Consider the following 19413-nt stretch of genomic DNA (forward strand, 5'->3'; position numbering starts at 1 on the left):
AAGTAAAGCAATCTTGTGCTTTTTACAAACCTGTTTCCCCCTTCTCCTTTGTTGCTGCTGTTCTGAACCAACCCACTGAATGAAGACAGACTGAATGAAGACAGAAGATTTGTGCATGCTGAAGGCTGAAGTCTTTTACTTAATCACAGACCACTGCTCCTTTTGTGCAACGCAGCCTGCGGTACTCTGAAGAAACATCCACCACTCCCAATAACTACAGACCCCATCCTCTTTTTGTTGGGCATTGACTTGCACAAGACAGCCAGTCGTTCCAGTTTGATTATCATAAAGAACAGCAGCAGCAGCAGCAAAGCATGACAGAAAAGCTGAGGCTTCCCTTAAGATTACTTTGCTTTATCATAATAACAACATGGCTAAATATTCTATGTGAAGTGCCAATCTACATCTGGAAAAGAACCACAAATGATCCTGAACAGCAAGAGACGCTCAGGTTTAAGAAGGCATCCAAACAATGCTAATATAAAACTAAAAGAGTTTGGGGAAAACGCAAACAAGGTCGCAGAGAAGACGACACCAAATTCACAAGGGGCAGACAAGATGAGTTTTAACGGAATGCTCGATTACTACTATTACCCTCACAAAAATAAATTAATTGCTTAACATCCAGATCAAAAGCTCAGCTTATCTTTTACTGAAGTAATCAAATGGGTCATCTTATGCCTTCCATAAAGGCTATCGCCCTCCTTAATCAGAACCTCAAGACCGTCCTATAGTGCCCTGCAGAAGATCTGCTCCCCCTCTATTCAGAAGTGACCCATCTTGCTGCAGCTCATTTGTCACTGAACAGTTTCTTACCAACACCAGTATGAACTTCCCTGTCATTTCTCTGTTGCTCTGTCCAGCCAGCATACACAGAATAATGCATGGAACTTTTCAACAGTGAATCACAACTGACAAAACTCGGAAGAGCATCGAATACAGCTACACTCCAGACTTTTTGGTGAGCAGGGTGCATAAGTAGCACCAAGATTAAAGAGTACAGGGAGGTTGAAGTTATTTAGCAGTTCCTTTAGAGTCCAACACTAAGAAAGGACTCGAAAATCTCTCTTACTTCGAGGATCCCTCAAGACCCTTCTGATCAAGAGCTATAGGGAGTCAGACAACTAAAAGCTATTTTACCCCCTCTTTAAAACAGCTACAAATTGGTGGAATCTCAGAACTAGACCCAGAATACTCATACTTTCAACTATATTCTAGACTAACAGCCACTGCTTGGCCTTCCATTAAAAGGGGAATTAACATGATTTTAATTCACATTAATTCACTATTTTAAATTATTGTAGCATTAAGAGAAAAAAAACCTAAGTTGTTGCACTGTCGTCTTGGAACACAAATGAAAGAGATAAATGACATCCAAAAGTTATTCATGTACATCTTTTTTCACACCTTTGTACACATACAGAGATGTATGTAGATGGCCCACAAATCTGGGTCAATACATCAAGCACATCCACAAAATGATCCAGTTATTTCCTCTCGGGGTTAAAGTAATAAGGCAACTGCCCAGACAGTCAAAACTGTCTGGTTTTGACATTAGAATTATCATAAATATTTTACAATTCTGTAATGAAGGGGCCACAATCTGAAAGTAAGAAGCAGTTGAGGAGTTTTACCATGTAATCATCCTCCATCACCAGAATATGAAAACAGCAAAAATTTGAAAAGGAATACCAAAGCAAGCAATCAACATGTTGCACCATAACAAGCCTAATTATCATCCACTGTGATGGAATTCAGACTGCCTTAGGAACTGAAGAAGTTGGGCCCCCAAAGATGTGTGTACAAAAAATGAATAATCTGTAACTCTAAAAAACTTGGCTGAAATCACTCAGATTCCACTCAAGTGTCACGCACCTCACTTACCATGAAAACGTACACCAGCAACATTCCAGAGCAGTAAGACAACTAACAACCATCCATGTTTTTAAGCTGCCAGTCACAGGTTCATGAGTTTTGAAAGAGATCAAGCCTTACAGTTATACTTACAGTTATGAATTGCTGATGGCAACCTACTAGGTTAGAAGTGAGTGAATTTCATTTCCAGAAAGACTGATTTGGAAAGAGTTCCACGGGGGCTTTTTAGCTATTGCTTTTGCTAGGGACAATGTAATAGCTGAACTCCAGCTCTTCTGAGCCACGGAGCAGCTTCCAAAAAAAAAATTAAAAAACCACAGACAGATCATCGCACCATGCAATCCAAACTTAACTTTCCCATACTAATGTACCACATGTTTTTGCATTGTTTTGTCAGCAATTTCCTTCAGCGTAGTTTCTCTATATTTAGGGATACAGAATGTACCTATTAGATGTACCCCAAGCTGAGGGGGAAAAATTTAATTAGATGGAAGCAATTTCCATTTAACATAAGCTTGCTTAAATTAAGGGGAAAAACACCTTGTTTTTTGAACTTCTGCATCTAGAAGTGCCTTTCATTTCTGGACGTCATGTACAGAACACCAGATGGGGGCGTATTAAACTACAAAAGGCATTTACTCATCAAGTTACAGCTTTGCAGTACTGTAGCACCATCAGCATTTTACTATCTTGGCCAGGTGTTTAACAGCTTACAACATTATTCAAATTTGACTACAAGCTTGATTCTTCTATCCAACTCTAACGTGGCTTAGTAGACTATTTCACAGTGATATATAACAGACTGGGAACCAGCTCACCACAGGACAAAATACTTGCTTAATGCCTAGCTTTTATTTCTGTGGAGCCAGTACACAAGAAAACAAGTCACCCCACTGGATAAAGCAGAGAAACTGCACTTCAGACAAGTTCTACAGAATTCTCACCTGTATAATTTCTGATTAGGTTTTAGTGTTGGTAGGAGAAGCACGTAACCTAAAACTTTACCCTGGACAGTAAAACAAGCTTTCAGCCAGCCAAGGTGTGTAGACCTAGAACACACTAGTAACAGAGGAAATGAAATCCATCTAATTCACTGCCACACGGACCACAACAAATGTGTGATGAGAGCAAGATGGAGTACCCACAGCAACAGGGAGTGTGACATGGTGACTCAAGCAGATCCTCACCGTTTTAGTTCCCTCAGACCCACCACACTTAATTCAGGCACAGCATCTCCAGCAGACAAAATCCTGTTGACTTCTGCTGCCCTTGCCCCAAATATCCAACTATTTCCCAACCAAATTCCAGGCACAAAGAAAGCATAAGCACATTTACTGTAGGTGACTGCACTGCTGTATTTTGATATCTCAAGCTGAACTATCAGACACAGTCCTAAAATTTTCTAATCCTTAACTTTTATGGACAGAGATCACCAGGTGTGGACCTAAGCATTAGGGTGAAACCCAGCATATTCATTTCCAGACAAGACAATTACCAGCTTTGAGCTCCAGTCCTGGGGACTTACATGAATGCACAAAGTCTCTGTAATAATACAAGTTTATTGTTCTTAGGCTTTAACTGCTCACACTGAATTCGCAAGTCAGCATCAGGCAGAAGCAACCAAAAGATCTTTAAAGAGGGAAATAATCCTTAAAGTTAGAAAGCAACAGCTTCAAAAAGCGTAAGCAAGCCACTAACTGTAAACATACAGAAATACACAGCCTCTGAAGGGAGATACTTCAAAATGAGGTACATCTCATACTTCAGAAGAGTTCTACAGCATCTGTTTCAATTATGATACTTTAATGGTAGCTACCCTAATTACCTAGAGAGTAAAAATACCCAAAAATCCCACACTCCTGTTTGTTTCCTGGCTTTTATTTGCTTGCTGGGGAATCCCTTTGCTTAACAGGTATTTATGCTATTTTCCTTGCAAGGAACATGTTGCCATAGAGCACCAATCACAGGAATTAGTAAGTGATTCTACCTGTCTGCTTCCTCTTTTTTCTTTTACCTTTTTGAGCTGCACATCCTTCACTGGGGAGACCACATCTTACTATGTGTTAGCCTTAACCCTCTGCTAGGTACACAGGGCAAAACCATAGTGAGCTGTGATTATATTTGGTTTGATTTCGGTGAATGGTCTCATCCAGAAGCTGTTCTTAAGTCTTTCCCCATTTTTCATTGGCACTTTGCTTTGACAGAATGGAGTTTCCTTTCCTTAGAGTGAGAAGGTGGCAGATGGGAGAAGGAGGAGGATCCAAGCAGACAGAGAAGTATTGCACAAGACTCATGCTGAGTCAACAGAACAAGATTTCTTTACTACAGTGCTTAAAAAAAAAAAAATGAAAGCGTCTGCTTCTTTATTCAACAAATCAACAAGGGCTATACAGTAGCATTCAGACTTTTTTAAATTTTAAGGTAACCAGAATTTACCTAGGAAGAATCTTGCCTTGCAGTTAACTTCATCAACAGTATACTATTGAGACTGAAGGAATCAAAGTGACCTCTGCATGACAGCGAAGAATCATACGATTCCTGCTGTTAATGGCAGGCAACACAAGACTTGCATGTAAGCAGAATACATTTGGATTCCTGCCTCCTTTCATTAGTAGCTGGTAAAACAAGTCTCATGGCCAAGAAAAGAAAAAAAAATTAAAAATAGGGTGAGTGGGCTTAGAACAGCAAGGACAGCAAGGATATCAAACCCAGTCCTGATACCTTTAACATTTTTTCTCTTTTGAGCCTACAGAAAAACTCCACATGAGCATTCAGGTTATGACTGGCCAGGTGCACTCAAAAAAGCAGCATTGACTAACAACCCTGATTACTCCATTAGTATTAGTAAAAAAATTAAACAACCCTGATTAGTCTCCATTCTGGCACAGGGAGACTCGCCGCTGCCTTGTTCCTGCCTGGCCTTCCTCTAAAGAAGAGGAACAGGAGAATTGGACTACTGGGAATAAAGGAAGACTCCAGGTTAAATAATCATGTCTAAAAGTTGCCTTCAGTATGAATCCTTCCACTACCCCAGAGGTCCTGTAGTAGAGGAGACTGAAGTCACATTCGGTGACCACAAATCAGATGGAGAGGGACATCTCAAGAGCTTCTCAGGTACTCATGGTAGAGCACAGACACTAGTGAGACTTCCCCTCCTCTGTACAAGAATAACAAAGTACTTACTTTTCTTGCCTAAGCCAACATCTACTTCTAGGAAAAGGTCCACATGACCCATGCACTGGGTCTATGTCACAGAGAACCAGTGAGTGCTACAGATTTGTCACACATAACACATCATCCTGCACATCCAATGCAAAGCACACATTAACATGATTATTTCATACGCAACCAATTTCTGAAATAATCCCATTTGGAGGGCTCAGTTACAGAATTCCCCTTGAAATAAAGGTCACGGATGTGATTCACTGTATTACATCAGCAGGGAACAATAACAAATTATGAATTATTCCTATCAAAACTAGGGAACAATTTATTTTCCAGGAGTTGCACGTAAGCATTAAATCAGTAGCACAAAAAAATACACATCGGCAGCTACCAAGATACTCTTCATACAATGAAATTCCACAGGCTACACTGCAAAACATCCCTTACCCTTCGAGCATACATACATCTTTCACCATTGACACATCACACACTAAGTGCCCCATGTGTTCTTTTAGAAGCACATGTTGCAGGGCTTTAAGAGATAAACCTTTCATCTCATTCAATTTTAAAATACCTTGAAATGTTTGGAACTGGAAAAAAAAAACAACAAAAAAACACCAAGCCACCCACAGTACAAGAGAAAGCACGCAGGGAGAAACAGTCCAGGGAAAAAAATAGGAAGTTTGTAAGCCAAAGCATACGTACCTTTCAAGCCAAGTGAGTTCCCTACTCAGAATTAAACTATTATATGGATTTCTGCTGCTTGTCATCTTGCCCATTATCTGAGATGTCCCAACTCAGCAAGACAGCAGCTGGTGTCACTGAAAACCAAAGGCACGGAGAAGACAACCTCCAGTTCAATACCTTCGATATTCACAGCAAAGCATCTGCTTGCTTGTTCATTCTCTTGGCAACTCAAGTTTGTCACCAAGGTCACAATGGGTTAAATATTTTCAAAATTTAATAGCAAAATTTCTAAACAAGGGAAAGAGAAGATGATTAATGATGTATCCTAATAGAAGAATTTACCCATGTTTTATTAAAGTGTTGTTCTAAGCATCATCCACAAGGAAAAAAGACCAAAACTCATCAAGTTCAGAATCCTTTCTATTCAAAGTTCATGAGTGACAGAAATTCTTTCCTACTGAGAACAAACAGAAACCGCAAACTTCTAGGCATGTATATTCTTATTAATCAGAAAAGGATTGTCTTGCACTACAAAACATCTCGTTGGCAGTGGTACTATGGGGGATACAGGAGACCCTGATTCTCTTTTACAAGGAATAAGAGGAGATTTGTGAACAGCTTACAGATTTTTAAGTCACTAGCACTGCAGGTCACATAATATCAAAACTCTAATAATCTGCTACATTTTGCTAGGTTCCTCAGAGGAACACAGGTCTGGGAAGGCCAAAGGAAGGGCCATAGGGAACACTGGAGGTCACTCTCACAGCTGGTATAAGCATCAGAAATTTCACTGTGGTACAGCATCACATGAGCTGGCTGAAGACATTTCAAAAAAAGGTGTACAAAAGAGCAAATATCGTTGCCAGGCTCCCTGGGTGTTAACCTCACATTCGCAGAACAGCCCCCAGAAAAACAAACAGCAAGTGAATATTCCCTATGTGTAAGTACAGAGTTAAGCATTGGATTTTGTCCCAGCTGATACGGTAGTTTCACCTCTTCCACCCATTGTCTTGTGCTAGCCCTCCCCTTCATAATCACTTTATAGTAATCTAGCAATTTGTTCCAATACAAGGCTGCAGAACAAGAATACAAGATGCTGCTAAATCCACACAGAAGGGAGAGAGAAGAGTGCTAAGTCCATAACATGGATTCCTGGCATCACATGAAGGCCTTCCTAGAAAACATTTAATTTAGCAAATCAATGCTATAATATATACAAGGAATATTTAAGCCAGAATCAATACATCATATTTTTCTTGTCAAGGTAATTATTCCACTAGATTTGTAGAGGGCAGGAGTATATAGGCCAGAACACTATAAGCTAGTGTAAACGTCACTGTCTCATCTGACACAAAAAAAAAAAAAAAAAAAAAAAAATCTATCAAGGAGGACTTAGCATACTGTTTTTTAAAATCACTACAGTTTGGGGGGGTGGGGGGGTGGGTTGCTGCTCTTGTTGTTGGTTGGGTTTATTTGTTTGTAAGAACACTGACAGGTGTGCTATCATCTTTAGCACATTTACAGCTATCACAATCAAATACACAGGTAAGAGGCACTTGGTTCCTCACGTAGCATAGCATTTAAACATAGCAGTAGTCTCTCACTTCATTCAGCCTCCTGCTAACTACAGTTATGTTTGAAACCATGCCATAAACAACTATAACATGTTTGACCTGATTCCCGTTTGATTTACTTGATCAGCACGAATATATCAACCCTTCTCACTGCTCCACAAGAAATGTTATGTGTGCTGCGTTAAATGTCTCTTAAAGCCCTGCTCAGTATAGCTTTCAGTCCTCCTCGCTTTCTCACTTTTCAAATAAGCCCAACAATCTAAAAATAAAATGAGGCGGAGACATTTCTCAGAAATATAAAAGTCCCAGTTTAGCCTGGTTGCTCCTCAGAGGCTCTGGCAAAACGCACAGAAAATAGTGAAACCAATCTCAAAAGCATTTTTTATGTTAATTACTTTGTTACCTCCCTTCCATAAAGGAGTGAAACAAGTTCAAAAAGCAAGGACAAGTAAAGGGTAGTTTTTACAAATATGCCAACTTTTCATCTCTGGTTGACTTTTCTGCCCTAATATTTTTTTAAATATTCACCTCTCTAAAGCAAATGTTTTTTTATAAAAGGCTATTATTTTTACCCTGAAAGTTTGCTACAGGCTTGCAAGTTTAAATGGTTTCTTCTTTGTTATTAGTAAGTAAAATAATCTTGCTTGCCAGCTAATACCTCCAGGTTTGCTTCACTACGATTTCTACTACCTTCAAGTTCAAAGTCCTAATTCCTACAGTGGGAAAAGAGGATCTGCCCTTATGGAAAGGTGGAAGAACAATTCCCCATCCACCTTGGTTTACAAAAGCTTTAAGAAGCCCACTTTGATGCATGTGCTCAGTCCTGCCCAATTACAGCCATGTGAGGAATACCTGTATTGTCCCAGAAGCGTCTCCATTCCATCACCAGCCTTGCAATATTTCATGTGCATCCTTACAGCATCATGTCTCAGACCTATGTCACTGTCAGCATCTCTGCCTTCAGCTTTAGTTTTCAAAAGATTTTTCTAACCTTCATAACTAAGACAGAGCAGTTGAAGAAAGTGACCAAAACACATCGTAAAATCCAAAAACCAGGCAAAGACAACTTTGAAACATGCATTTGTGGAAACCCCCAACTCATGGTCATGCCAACCTCAAAAGTTCAAAAAATTCCTACTTCAGAGTTTTTTTATTAAGCAGAAAGCTACCTAGAGTACTAAAGATGGTGTTGGTAAGACACACGCAAATAAATACCAGAAGGAAAAAAGCCTCAGAGATGATTAACTTATAAAGTATAACTAAGTAATCTAGGTTACACATATTTATTTGTGCACTGGCAGAAAAACTTCTTAGTGCTCCATAAAGGAGCTGGATAGTGAATGTGGGTGTCAACCTAAGTTTGTACAGCAAGATATTCACTCCTGGAGGGCACAACTCATGCCTGCTTTCTAAATATACATCACCTCTTCCTCCTGTCACATTGCAAAATTTCTTCTCAGTGGTATAGTTGGAAGTTTTAAATGTTGAGGTTGTTACATGTACAGAACCCAGAATCACCAGCATCATTTACTTAGGCATCACTGCACAGGACAGTACAGAAACCTTAATTTGTTGCACTTCCAAGTGCTTCCAGCTGCTTTGTGCAGTAAAAGCCTTGTGGCTTTTACTTTGGTGAGCATCTCTCCTACATGCTCTAAATGACTCCCTGAAGCTAGACATTTGTCCCTCCTTTTATTTCATTTTATAGCAAACAAACATTCAATCTCTCTTTGGTGAGCAAGGGTGACTATTTTTATTACTCCTGTTGACTTTCTTAAAAATTAAGATAAATATGCCTTAGATATGTTGTGCATATTTTTCTTCTACTTTGAAGTAATTGCTCCACTTAAAGCCTGCGAGTAAACAAATGATAAAATCTGTTTTCTGAATACTTAGTATCCATGCAGTGAACCCTCTAACAAAGGATTGCATGCATCTGTACTGCAGCTCCTTACTCTTAAGTCTTCTCATCCGCCATAGTTTTCTAAAACCAGGTGGAATCACTTTTCCTTTTCATCCATACCTGCAAGCAAGAGCTCTCCACGCTTTCTGCTTCAAGCAGCATTCTTGCTTGATAGCATTTGCTGGTTGTTTGCTAGCTTCCTATGACAATTATCTCCCCTAACTGCCACTCACAGTTTCAGCTTGATGGTTTCAGCTGTCACCAGAGGTTAATATTGCATGCTTGCCTCTTACCATCTTTTGTAGGGTTCTTGACGCAGCAGAATTATTCCTGTAGACGTGATATGGTCTCTCGCAGGAAACAATGACAGTAAGTGCACAAAAGCTCAACTGCAGACAAACTATAAGCTGACACCACAGTGATACATAAAGTTCAATGAAATTTTTTTTCAAGAACTGTGAGCTTTTTAAAAAAATAACAGCCTGTATCTTAAGAGCCTAACTAGCTCTGTATCTGTTAATGACAGGAAACCACACTAAACAGTATGACAAGCACTGCATTATTACCTGTTTATATGCTAAATGATATAAATTAAGATAAAGACACAAAGGCCAAGATTAAATATATTTTAAAATTGCCTCTCTGAGGGGAAGGAAAGTAATTCCAACTATTATTAGTTGTGACTCAGTATTAGGAAAAAAAAAAAAAAAATCAGGTCCCATTGTGTTAGGCAGTGCTAAAACACACTAAGAAGTATTCTTAATTCCGAAGACTTCACAATCTAAATTGACAAGCCACACAGAGAAAAGAGGAAGATGAACAAAGCATTCTGCAGAGTCCAATTGCCCCAAACATGCATCAATACAGTGACAAGGCCTGGAAGGTAGCTGTAAAATCTAGACTGCATTTCAAAGAAGATGCAGTACACCAGATCTAATTCTCTAACTCTGGAGTTTCTTTCTAGGAGGTCAACACAAACCATTTTTTTCTCGTGGATGTAGTCAGGTTTTCACAGAAAAATATCCTCCCTTTCCTATAACCAGTGGCCACTGGCTTTAGACAATATGGCTGATACAAAACTTTTTTTAGCCCCCATCAAGAGACTTTTCCAAATGCTCAAATTAGCATTCCCTCATTTCTCTCCTGATCACCTTGCACTCACAAGTTCATAAAACAGTTGGCAGCTTGGCCTTCCAAAAGAAGCTCAGAGACATCAGAGGATCAGATTTTGCGAGGGTAACTTGCTGAAAACAAAAACACCCAAAACCTCAGACATCTGGAATTAACTTTCAGCTTCTATCTTACCAGAGAAAGAATTAGTTTGCCTGGAGCATGAAACAGTCTGCGGAAAAGAAACACAAAGTAAAAAGACATCTGAAGAGCACTGTTAGGGTTCACTGTATCTAACCATGACAGGAAACCTGTGATGTCAGATCTGTATCTCGCTATGTAGGAAGCACTCAGACACAGGTGCTCAGTTAACGATAGGAGCAAGGCTGCTTTTTTTACAACGAATATAACCAAAGCAGTTTATATTCCAAAGAGCTATTTAACAGTCGAAGCCACGTTAAGAGCTACATGACATACAAAATGGCTGTGCCAGAGAACAAATTTAGAAGGCCGACACATAACCCCCATGAAAATGACAACAGTGATGGTTACTCAAAGTCCTGCCAGGTGCCCTTTAATAAGCAGAGAATGCGACTAGTGTTGCAATGCAAAGAGTCAGCATGTTGCAACATGACTCCATGCTGGTCTGCCAGGAAACCTTTACAATAGAGGCCCTGGCCGCACTGGGAGTTTTCATGAATAATAAATAAAGCAATTGACTAGCAGCCCCAGGCTCCTTGCTGAACACCAGTGCCCTCCACTGCGTATGCTGAAGATTCCTCCAGATACTACAGCAATATGAAAATCAAGAGAGAGAATTCATGATTTTTTCTCTTTATGACAGGCTGCCGAGTCCCCCGGCACCAAATGTCAGACACATGACTACGTCTGCCGCTTCGTAGGGCTGCTGCAAACATCTAAATAACACTGTCAGCATAACGGAGAGATCCATCCATCAGCCTGCAGTTTCCTCTCCCCATTGGTGCTCACTCTGCCATAAAAATATGCCTTTCATAATCTGTTACAGCACTTCTTCAACTGATGCTTTATACAATAATTTGGTTGGAATCATGAACTTCACTAAAAGAACACGTCCTTGTTAATTAAGAGGTAGTGGCTCCCCATAAAAACCCTTCAGCTTCCTTATTACAAAACATGGCACCAACGTGTTTGGGGTGCCATTAACACCATGACCATTTTAGGATGTCTACCACCAGCTTCCTAGGTTTGGGATCACTTTCATCACATTTGTTTTCCAGCTCATAATTGCTATGTTCTTCCAGTATAAGAACATAAAGAGCAAATTTTTTACAGATCATGGAATAATAATTCTTTTTCTGCGCCTCTAACACTACTGCACGCTTTAGTTCACAGCATTTGAAGCGTGACCTGCCATTTGAGTGGAGGGATGTTTTATCCTAATTTCCTCTACAAAGACTATTCTTCCATCTAATCTAGTATCACTGTTTACTCTCCGACTGGATGAATTGCAGCTTCAGAAGGATGTGAACGCTCATGTCATGATACTTACAGCAATGGTTGCACATGAGCCACAGAGAAGACAGAATCTTCAAACATATCACACGTTCTAAAATACAGCAAACAAAAAAGGTAGCAGGAGACAAAACTAACCCTTTTTTGGGAGGGCCTATTATTTATCAGAAAGTTGGGAAGTAACTTTAAAAACGTAGGAAAATGCTGTTGCATTTAACACGCTGAAATGGGGCTCAACATTATCAGACAGGGATTCGTCTCCTCATATGTCACTTGTGCTTCCATGTGCGAAACACGCTTATGGTTGGGCGGTCAGCATGGACATTTTGGTTTGGGGTTTTTTGTTGTAACATTAATTCCACAGTACCCTCTCCACTACCATGACTCACAGGGAAAAAGCAGTGCTAAGTAGCTAACCCGAAGAAAGTCTAAAAGACAGAGAAACAAGTATCAAGGGAATAACTGCATAAAGCCCAAAACTGATTACAAAGCCCAATTTCTTCTTGTGAACGCTGCTGTACCACTGTCCCCTGCACCCACAGTGCCTCTGCGGTGTGGGTCACTACACAACAGTATTACAGCCAAGATTTGTGAACTATCTCACTGAAAAAGGTTTTTTATCCTCCACACAAGAAAAACAACATAGCCCTGCGCAGCAGCCAGAATTGACCACCCTGGCTGAAAGCACAAGGAAAAGCTATTTGGACTTGTTGAAGCAGCCACACATCCAAACACTTTTTCCTTTCAAACCACCATACCAGAGAATGTTTACTTGAAAGGTCCATGTCTCTCTCTTCCAAACACACAAAAACATTTAAAGTGTCTAAGGTACCCATTACGTTAGCAAAAAAATCACCAATTAGAGTTAGGGTCAGTCACTGCACTACTGCAAAGCACGTACAGACCAGGTAACTGCTCTAATAAACACACAGCCAAGGGGACCCAAATTCCCCTTTGAAGTCTGCTTTAAAGAAGGACTGCAACTGAAGCTTTTAAAACTGTTTTAAAATACTCCCTACACATCCTCCAGTATCTATCTTTCAGAAGATTTTTATTGGTTTATACAGGTTGAGAAAATGACTACAAGTAAGACCAAAAAGCAACACTACAGAAGTGTCATCCTTGTAATGCTTTAGTTTTGTTTTTTTTGTGTTGTTTTTTTTTTTTTTTTTTTTACTACTTCAAGGGGGCTTCAATAAAATTCCTGGGTTTAACTTTTACTAAAATGAGACGTTTCCATTTGGAGGCTCTTCAAGGCATTCTGTTCTGCGCCCTGTGGCTGCAGGACAGTCAAGACCAAGACATGCATGCATATATTTTAGAGCAACTCTACTTCTGCATAGTTAAAATTGTTTGATTGTTTAAGTTGTAGCATTGCATGAGCTGCACATGACATGCTGAGCGTTGTTTTAAAGGATAAGTAGTCTGTTTTTAACAAAACAAGCATCAAAGTCTTAGTGGGAAGTGGGCAGGAACCTTATAAGAGCCTTCTCTATAAAAATAATTTTTAATCACATGCTTTTCAAGGTAAGAATTAAACCTCCTTACTTTTTCCGTGTTCAAAACACTATAGACCCCCAGAGCTGGAAAAGCTCAACTTTGTCGCAGTGATTTCGTTCCATTATGTATTTCAGTCACTCAAAGATTCTGTCTTAGTATCATGAAGTTCAGTGCTACACAGTGCGGCTATCACACTCGGGTTGAGAAGCCAGCCTTTTTTGTGCTCAGTAAGTACAAACACAGTTTTCAGTGTTGGAAGATGTTTTTCAGATATGTTATACAACATTTACTTAATAACTATTCAGGTTTTCTTATCAAAAATAGGCTGGTTCCCATGATGATTAATCCTTGGTTGAGGTCAAAAGTGAAAGATTTAGGCAGGGACTTTCAAGTGAAAGGTCATAAAAAAACGAAAAATATTAAAATACATGCAAATTTTAGAATTAACGTCACAGGACAACATCAAACCAGAACAAAAATGTAAGTGTTTTTACCAAGAGCTAAAAGTGAAGGTGTTTTCACTTTTTCATATACTAATTATTACTTTTAACTTAGAAATGCAGCTATATTTGGGGACATTCCATACCTCCTTTTCCTTTATATCAAACTTTTGCTTCATGATCGAACAAACACTGAATTTCTTACAAATTTACCCATGGGAAAAGACTCGGTGCCATCACAGTGAAGAGAACAGCCAAATTTTGTACTGACTTCAGTAGAAGAAAGCAAGGAAAAAGAATTCAAATAACTGAACCATACAAATGGATGCAGACTATATAAAGCAACATGAAAAACTTGCTTGTTAGCCGTACAAATCAGTTGGTACCCTCAGCAAGATGACTGGAACAGCTTCAGCATTTGTGAAATGAATCCTAAATCTAGCCTCTCTGTCTTAAAAATGTTTGTGCTTTTTTGTTGCATGATCTTTTAAATAGAAACATCTGTATATACAACCGGAAAGAGTGACTTGAATGTTATACTGTCAAAGATTTGCTTTACAGTTTACCTTTCATATTGAACTTGAGTTATTCTAGTCTAGAAGCCAATCATCCAAGCATTTACTATTTAAGAAGGAAACTGGTGATATAGTTGTCCTAAATAAACTCTGCTTGAATGATAAGTTATTGGAAAATTGTACAATCACGTAGACATATTTACAGAAATCTGTGTGATATCTTTAAGGAATATAACAGTTGACAGCTCTGAACTAAGAGTGACAAGTGATCAGAGAAATCCTACCACAAAATGTTCTAAAAAGTCAACTTTTTAAAAGCACATGTAAAAATTCATTCCAGGAATAAAATCTATCACAGTTCTTTAGTTAAAAAAAAAAAAAAGTAACATCACATCTCTCTTGTCCTTAAAATAAAAATCTACTAGCTTCCAGCACTGATAAATTTCCTATGGAATTCAACGAGCGTAGCATACAGCTTAGACAGGCATATGATGTTCTTCACATATGCAAAGTTCTTAGTTTATTGTAACTTCTAGAATTTCTTTCCCCTACCCATTTTTGCCAGAGATTTCTGCCTAGAAGGCAGAAAGCTTAAAAGGACGTAAGGAGAGAGAAGGTTGTTCAAACCTAATGCTTTCCTTTCACGCACACCGGAGGAATCTGCTAGCGGTACACTTTTACTTCATCAATTCAGCGAGAAACACAATGTGATTCTTTAGATTGCTCTTTAGTTGACATTCAGAAGCACCAGCCTGACAATTAATACAGGCATGTGATACTGAACAAGTAGGGAGAATATAAAGGGGAAATCTTTTCTTTAAGCCAACCATAAATTAAGTAGAACTTAACAAGTTCACTACAAGGTTTAATTCTAGAAGGATAATTAGAAAATATACTACAGTACCTATGGAAATATATTACGTACACAGAACACCACCTCTGTGGCCACTTAAAGAAACTGATAAGACACAAAGCTAAAATAAATTCCTTTAAAAATTAGGAGATGGAATGCAGGTTGGATACCGAATAGATGCTTTCTCCACAACCATCACACCACAGAAGAAAATTCTTCACTCAACACCTCAACGCAGTCATGGCAATCAAAAATATCTATGTGGATGGAGTGCTGGACTGAAACTTAGAAGACTGCTTCACTTCCAGTTCTGATTAGCATAGAATTCCTTTCTCCTCTCATCCTGTGTATTAATGGGGATAATTATGCTGACCTCCTTTATATAACACCTGAAAATCTACAGTTTAAAATGTTCTTAAACTTGTAATTATAAACATCATATATGTGATATAATATATATCATATATATGATAAAATATATATCATATATATGTATAATAACAATCATGTATCAAACTTTAATTATTGACTCATCACAAAAAAGCAAGAATCTGCTTGTTCTTGGAATTAGTACACATAATTCAATTTTTCCACTGACATTAGCTTCCTAGTACTTCCATCATTATTAAAACAGCTGCATTATACTAAGGTGCACTAAGGAACCTGACTATCGCTGACTGACATTTTGAACAACAAAAGATGTAGGATATTTTATTTTTTTTCATTGAAAGTTCCCATGTTAAAGACACTTTTGACCAGGTTCAAGCTTAGGTGCTACTCTGAATCTGCAGCTTGAATTCTTGCGATGGTTCTATTCCGAAACAGGCTGTAGCATTTTGCAAATGTATTTTGCTATTACACCCATCAGCCCCTCCCTCCTTACAGCAGCTAGTCTACAAGGGCACCTTCTCACCATCACCACTTACGCTACCAGTTTCTCCTCTTCTTTCCTCCACATTTATGTTACTTTCCTCCTTTCAGCTGCACACCATGCCCTCAATCGCTCAATATGTTTGATGTGCACGGGTTTTTTTCATCTTGTGCTACTTACAAATGAAAAAGAGGTGAGAGGATTTAATATAAAATTAAGATACTTACCAACCACTGCCAGATTATGCTCTGAGCCACATGCGATCTGGAAAAGAAGTATGAATGAATAAAAGAGAACCCGCTTACCAGTAGGAAAACAACCACTATTATGACAGCAAATTAAAAATTAACCTGAAACAAACAGCTACTCTTTGTAGGATGCAAAAATCAAGGTTGAAGCGCTCTCGCTTTTAAACAAAATTTCATTTGTAATCTCACCTAAGGGCTTAGTGGCAGGGGGTTATGTTTGTTTGTTGGTTTTGTTAATAAACAGGCATTTCTTTTCAAAATGCATTCACCACTGACATTTCAATCCTTAGGAGTAAGACTGGCCGCAATTCTGCAAAAACATCACCCCCTTGGCAACATCCACTGGATCCAACAAGACTATTCATGGGCGTAGAGGAAATGCAGATTAAACTTTTGCAAGATCAGAGCCATACAGAGGCAGCTGGGAATCGAAAGCGTGATGAAGATCTCCACTCCTCTTATCTATACTGTTTTTCCAGCCGATCCCTGAAGAACTTCACAGTATACAGGCTCAGCGCGATAAACCTGCATTGATATGATCCCTATGGTCATTTGCCTGGAATGCACAAAAAAATACCATAGTACTCAACTCTTCTATTAGCAGCAGGCAGGTTTAATTTTTAAAAGCTGCGGAGAAAAAAACCAAAGAAACCACTGCAAATGTTTTCTCCCAGGCTCATTTGTGATGGAAATCAGCTATGAATTTCTTTTCAAAGCAAACTCAAAGTGTATTTTTCTTTATTCTTTGCAGCCCTTTGCAGCTGCTGTGAACATGTCAGATGTTTAAGTTGCTTTGGCATATATCATTCATTAAGCTTTCACAAGTTCTTCACAAATGGTGACAACACAAGCACCGAGAACAGCCTGCTGCCCTACTGCAAGGGCTTGTCTGTCCCATTGAATTTTTTTGCAATGTCAGTGCTGGTATAATTGTCTGATGTAATACAGACATCATCTTACACAAGGTTATTCTGCTAAATGTCCTGAAGTTTTAAATCAAAACACAAGTGATCCCCCCAAAATCCTGTATCTGGTTCATTGTCTTGCACCTACTTGCCCATTACACTTACTACTGAGCTGGAGAAAATTAATAAGCATGTTGTTCTGCTTCTTAAAAGTACATTTTCAATGACAGAATATCAAAGAGAAGTGTATGCTCAATAATAATAAAAAAAGAGACGTCCATACCATCAAAATTTTATATGGTTTTGTGCATGCATACCTTTATAGTTTTCATGGCCAGAAAAACTGCTACAGTCACCTCAATGTCTGCATAACATAAAACTACAGAATTAACAAAACAGTCCTTGTACTCAGCTCACTGTGCTTGAGCATTTACTGGAAAAGAGAAACCCAAGACTGACACACAGACTAGCTTGAGCAATTGCGTTACAAATAAACACTGCAATCACCACTACTCGTAATGTACCTGCACCGTAACTATGACATGAAAATATTTTGTCAATGCCATTCCAACACAATAATGGTAAGGAAGACAAAACAGACTCTTTAGGACAGAGGTGCTTAGCCAAGACATTAAAGCATTTGGGAAAAAGGGGCAAGAAAAATAATTCAAGTCACAGCACACTCCAGCACAGCCTCATCTTCAGAAAAATCAAGACAAAGCAGCAGGAAAAGCAATGATTTTACAAGAGCACTTAGCAGGACTGCATCAAGTCTTCTATTCCACAATATTGCAGACAGGCAAAGCGTTAAGCCCTGACTGTTTAAATGCATAAATCATCATCACACCCTGTATCATTATCCTCACCACAAGTCAGAGCCCTACACTGGAGCAGGGCTGGTTCCTAATGCCTATTCACTGGCTAATGCTTCCACCTATGCTTCTCGAGCTTAAAGGTTGATGCCATGGAAACAAGATCCACGCAAGGAAACACAGGCAAAGGCTTCCTAGCAAAAAAAAAAAAAAAAGCAAATTCTGCATCTTCACTAAGTGCTGAAAATTGGAGATACTGAAGCTGCTGCTAATAAAATAAATTTTATCTGAGGTGTGAATAATCCAATCTCTGTTACTTCTCCAGAAAATACACTAACACAGGCATAAGGCACAGATTCAAAAGCATTTGTACAAAAGAACTGCTCAGGCTGGTGGCTGACACTTATTGCCAGGATGCCCCTCAGAAACACTACATTAAAAAAAAAAAACTCACCCAAAAAAAACCCCCACCCAAACAAGGTATTGTTTAGAATGTAAAACATCCCCTGACAAGGAAGCATCTTCTTCCTGCACTACTCTGTCAGTAGCTAAAAGAATGCTGGTGACCTCCAACAGCCTTGTACTCTATTCATGTAGCTGTGACTCTGCCCACCATTCACAGCCACCCCTTAGCCAGCTTATCAGGTTGTAAGGGAGTCAATCAAACCACACTGGGTACAACCGGACCAGGAATTGCTCCATCATCTAGACTTGCCAGTTTCCCCCACGACAGGTGCTCAGCACCAGCACAGCGTGCAGATGCACTCGCTGCAGCTCTGTAGCTACTGCAAAGCACAAATTACCAGTGCTGCTGCACACCTTTCCGTCTGGTAAAAGCCCCCTCAGTGGAAGTGCCAGCTTTGCTTAACAATGCCTGAAATCAAAGACAACCACAAGCTGCCAAAGGTGGTGCCCTGGATTCACCTTCCACAGCCCAGAGCCAGGACACGCACCAGCAGCAGTACTGTGCTCCAAAGAAGAATTCCCGAGATCGAGAGCACAAGGCTCACACCTTTGCCTTCTTGCAGGGTGTCACCACACCACCTGAAACAGACTGACTTGGTAGGAATCCCCAGAGAAAACACGTCCTTCGGGCAGTCTGAAGGTAGCTGTCTGAAACAAGAACCTCCTTCCCTGTCCGTGGGGTTTGCCCTAGGCCACACCATCCACCCACAGCATCCACAGCATCCCGGCTGGCCTGCACACCTGTGACTGGGAGCTCAGAGGGGAAACAAGGTTGCCACTGCTTAATAAGCAAGCACTGCCTTGCAGCTATTTCATAACAGCTTTTTTACAATAAGCTTTAAAATGTGACACCCCCTTTTCTTCATCACTCCCCACAACAGGCAACAATCAGCCAAGAATGCATAATTTGCTGGTACAAATACAGACCAGTCAGAAAACAGCCTTGCTGAACAGATGTTTTATGCTTACATTAGATGTAAGAAGCTGTGCAGTCAG

General features: G+C 39.5%; 1 protein-coding gene across 4 annotated transcripts in view; it reads right to left on the bottom strand.

Moving 5' to 3' along the window:
* The window catches only part of SERGEF (secretion regulating guanine nucleotide exchange factor), a 158766-nt gene that overhangs the window by 52443 nt on the left and 86910 nt on the right, over positions 1 to 19413 (bottom strand). For 3 of the 4 annotated variants that reach the window (XM_055722179.1, XM_055722175.1, XM_055722178.1), the window contains one exon: positions 16215 to 16251. The exons of the other annotated variant lie outside the window; for it this stretch is intronic. In XM_055722179.1, coding sequence (XP_055578154.1) covers positions 16215 to 16251 — 37 coding nt within the window. The remainder of the gene's footprint in view (positions 1 to 16214; positions 16252 to 19413) is intronic. 4 annotated transcript variants of the gene reach the window in all.

Source organism: Falco cherrug, chromosome 10 (genome assembly GCF_023634085.1).
Source record: "Falco cherrug isolate bFalChe1 chromosome 10, bFalChe1.pri, whole genome shotgun sequence".
Lineage (NCBI taxonomy): Eukaryota > Metazoa > Chordata > Aves > Falconiformes > Falconidae > Falco > Falco cherrug.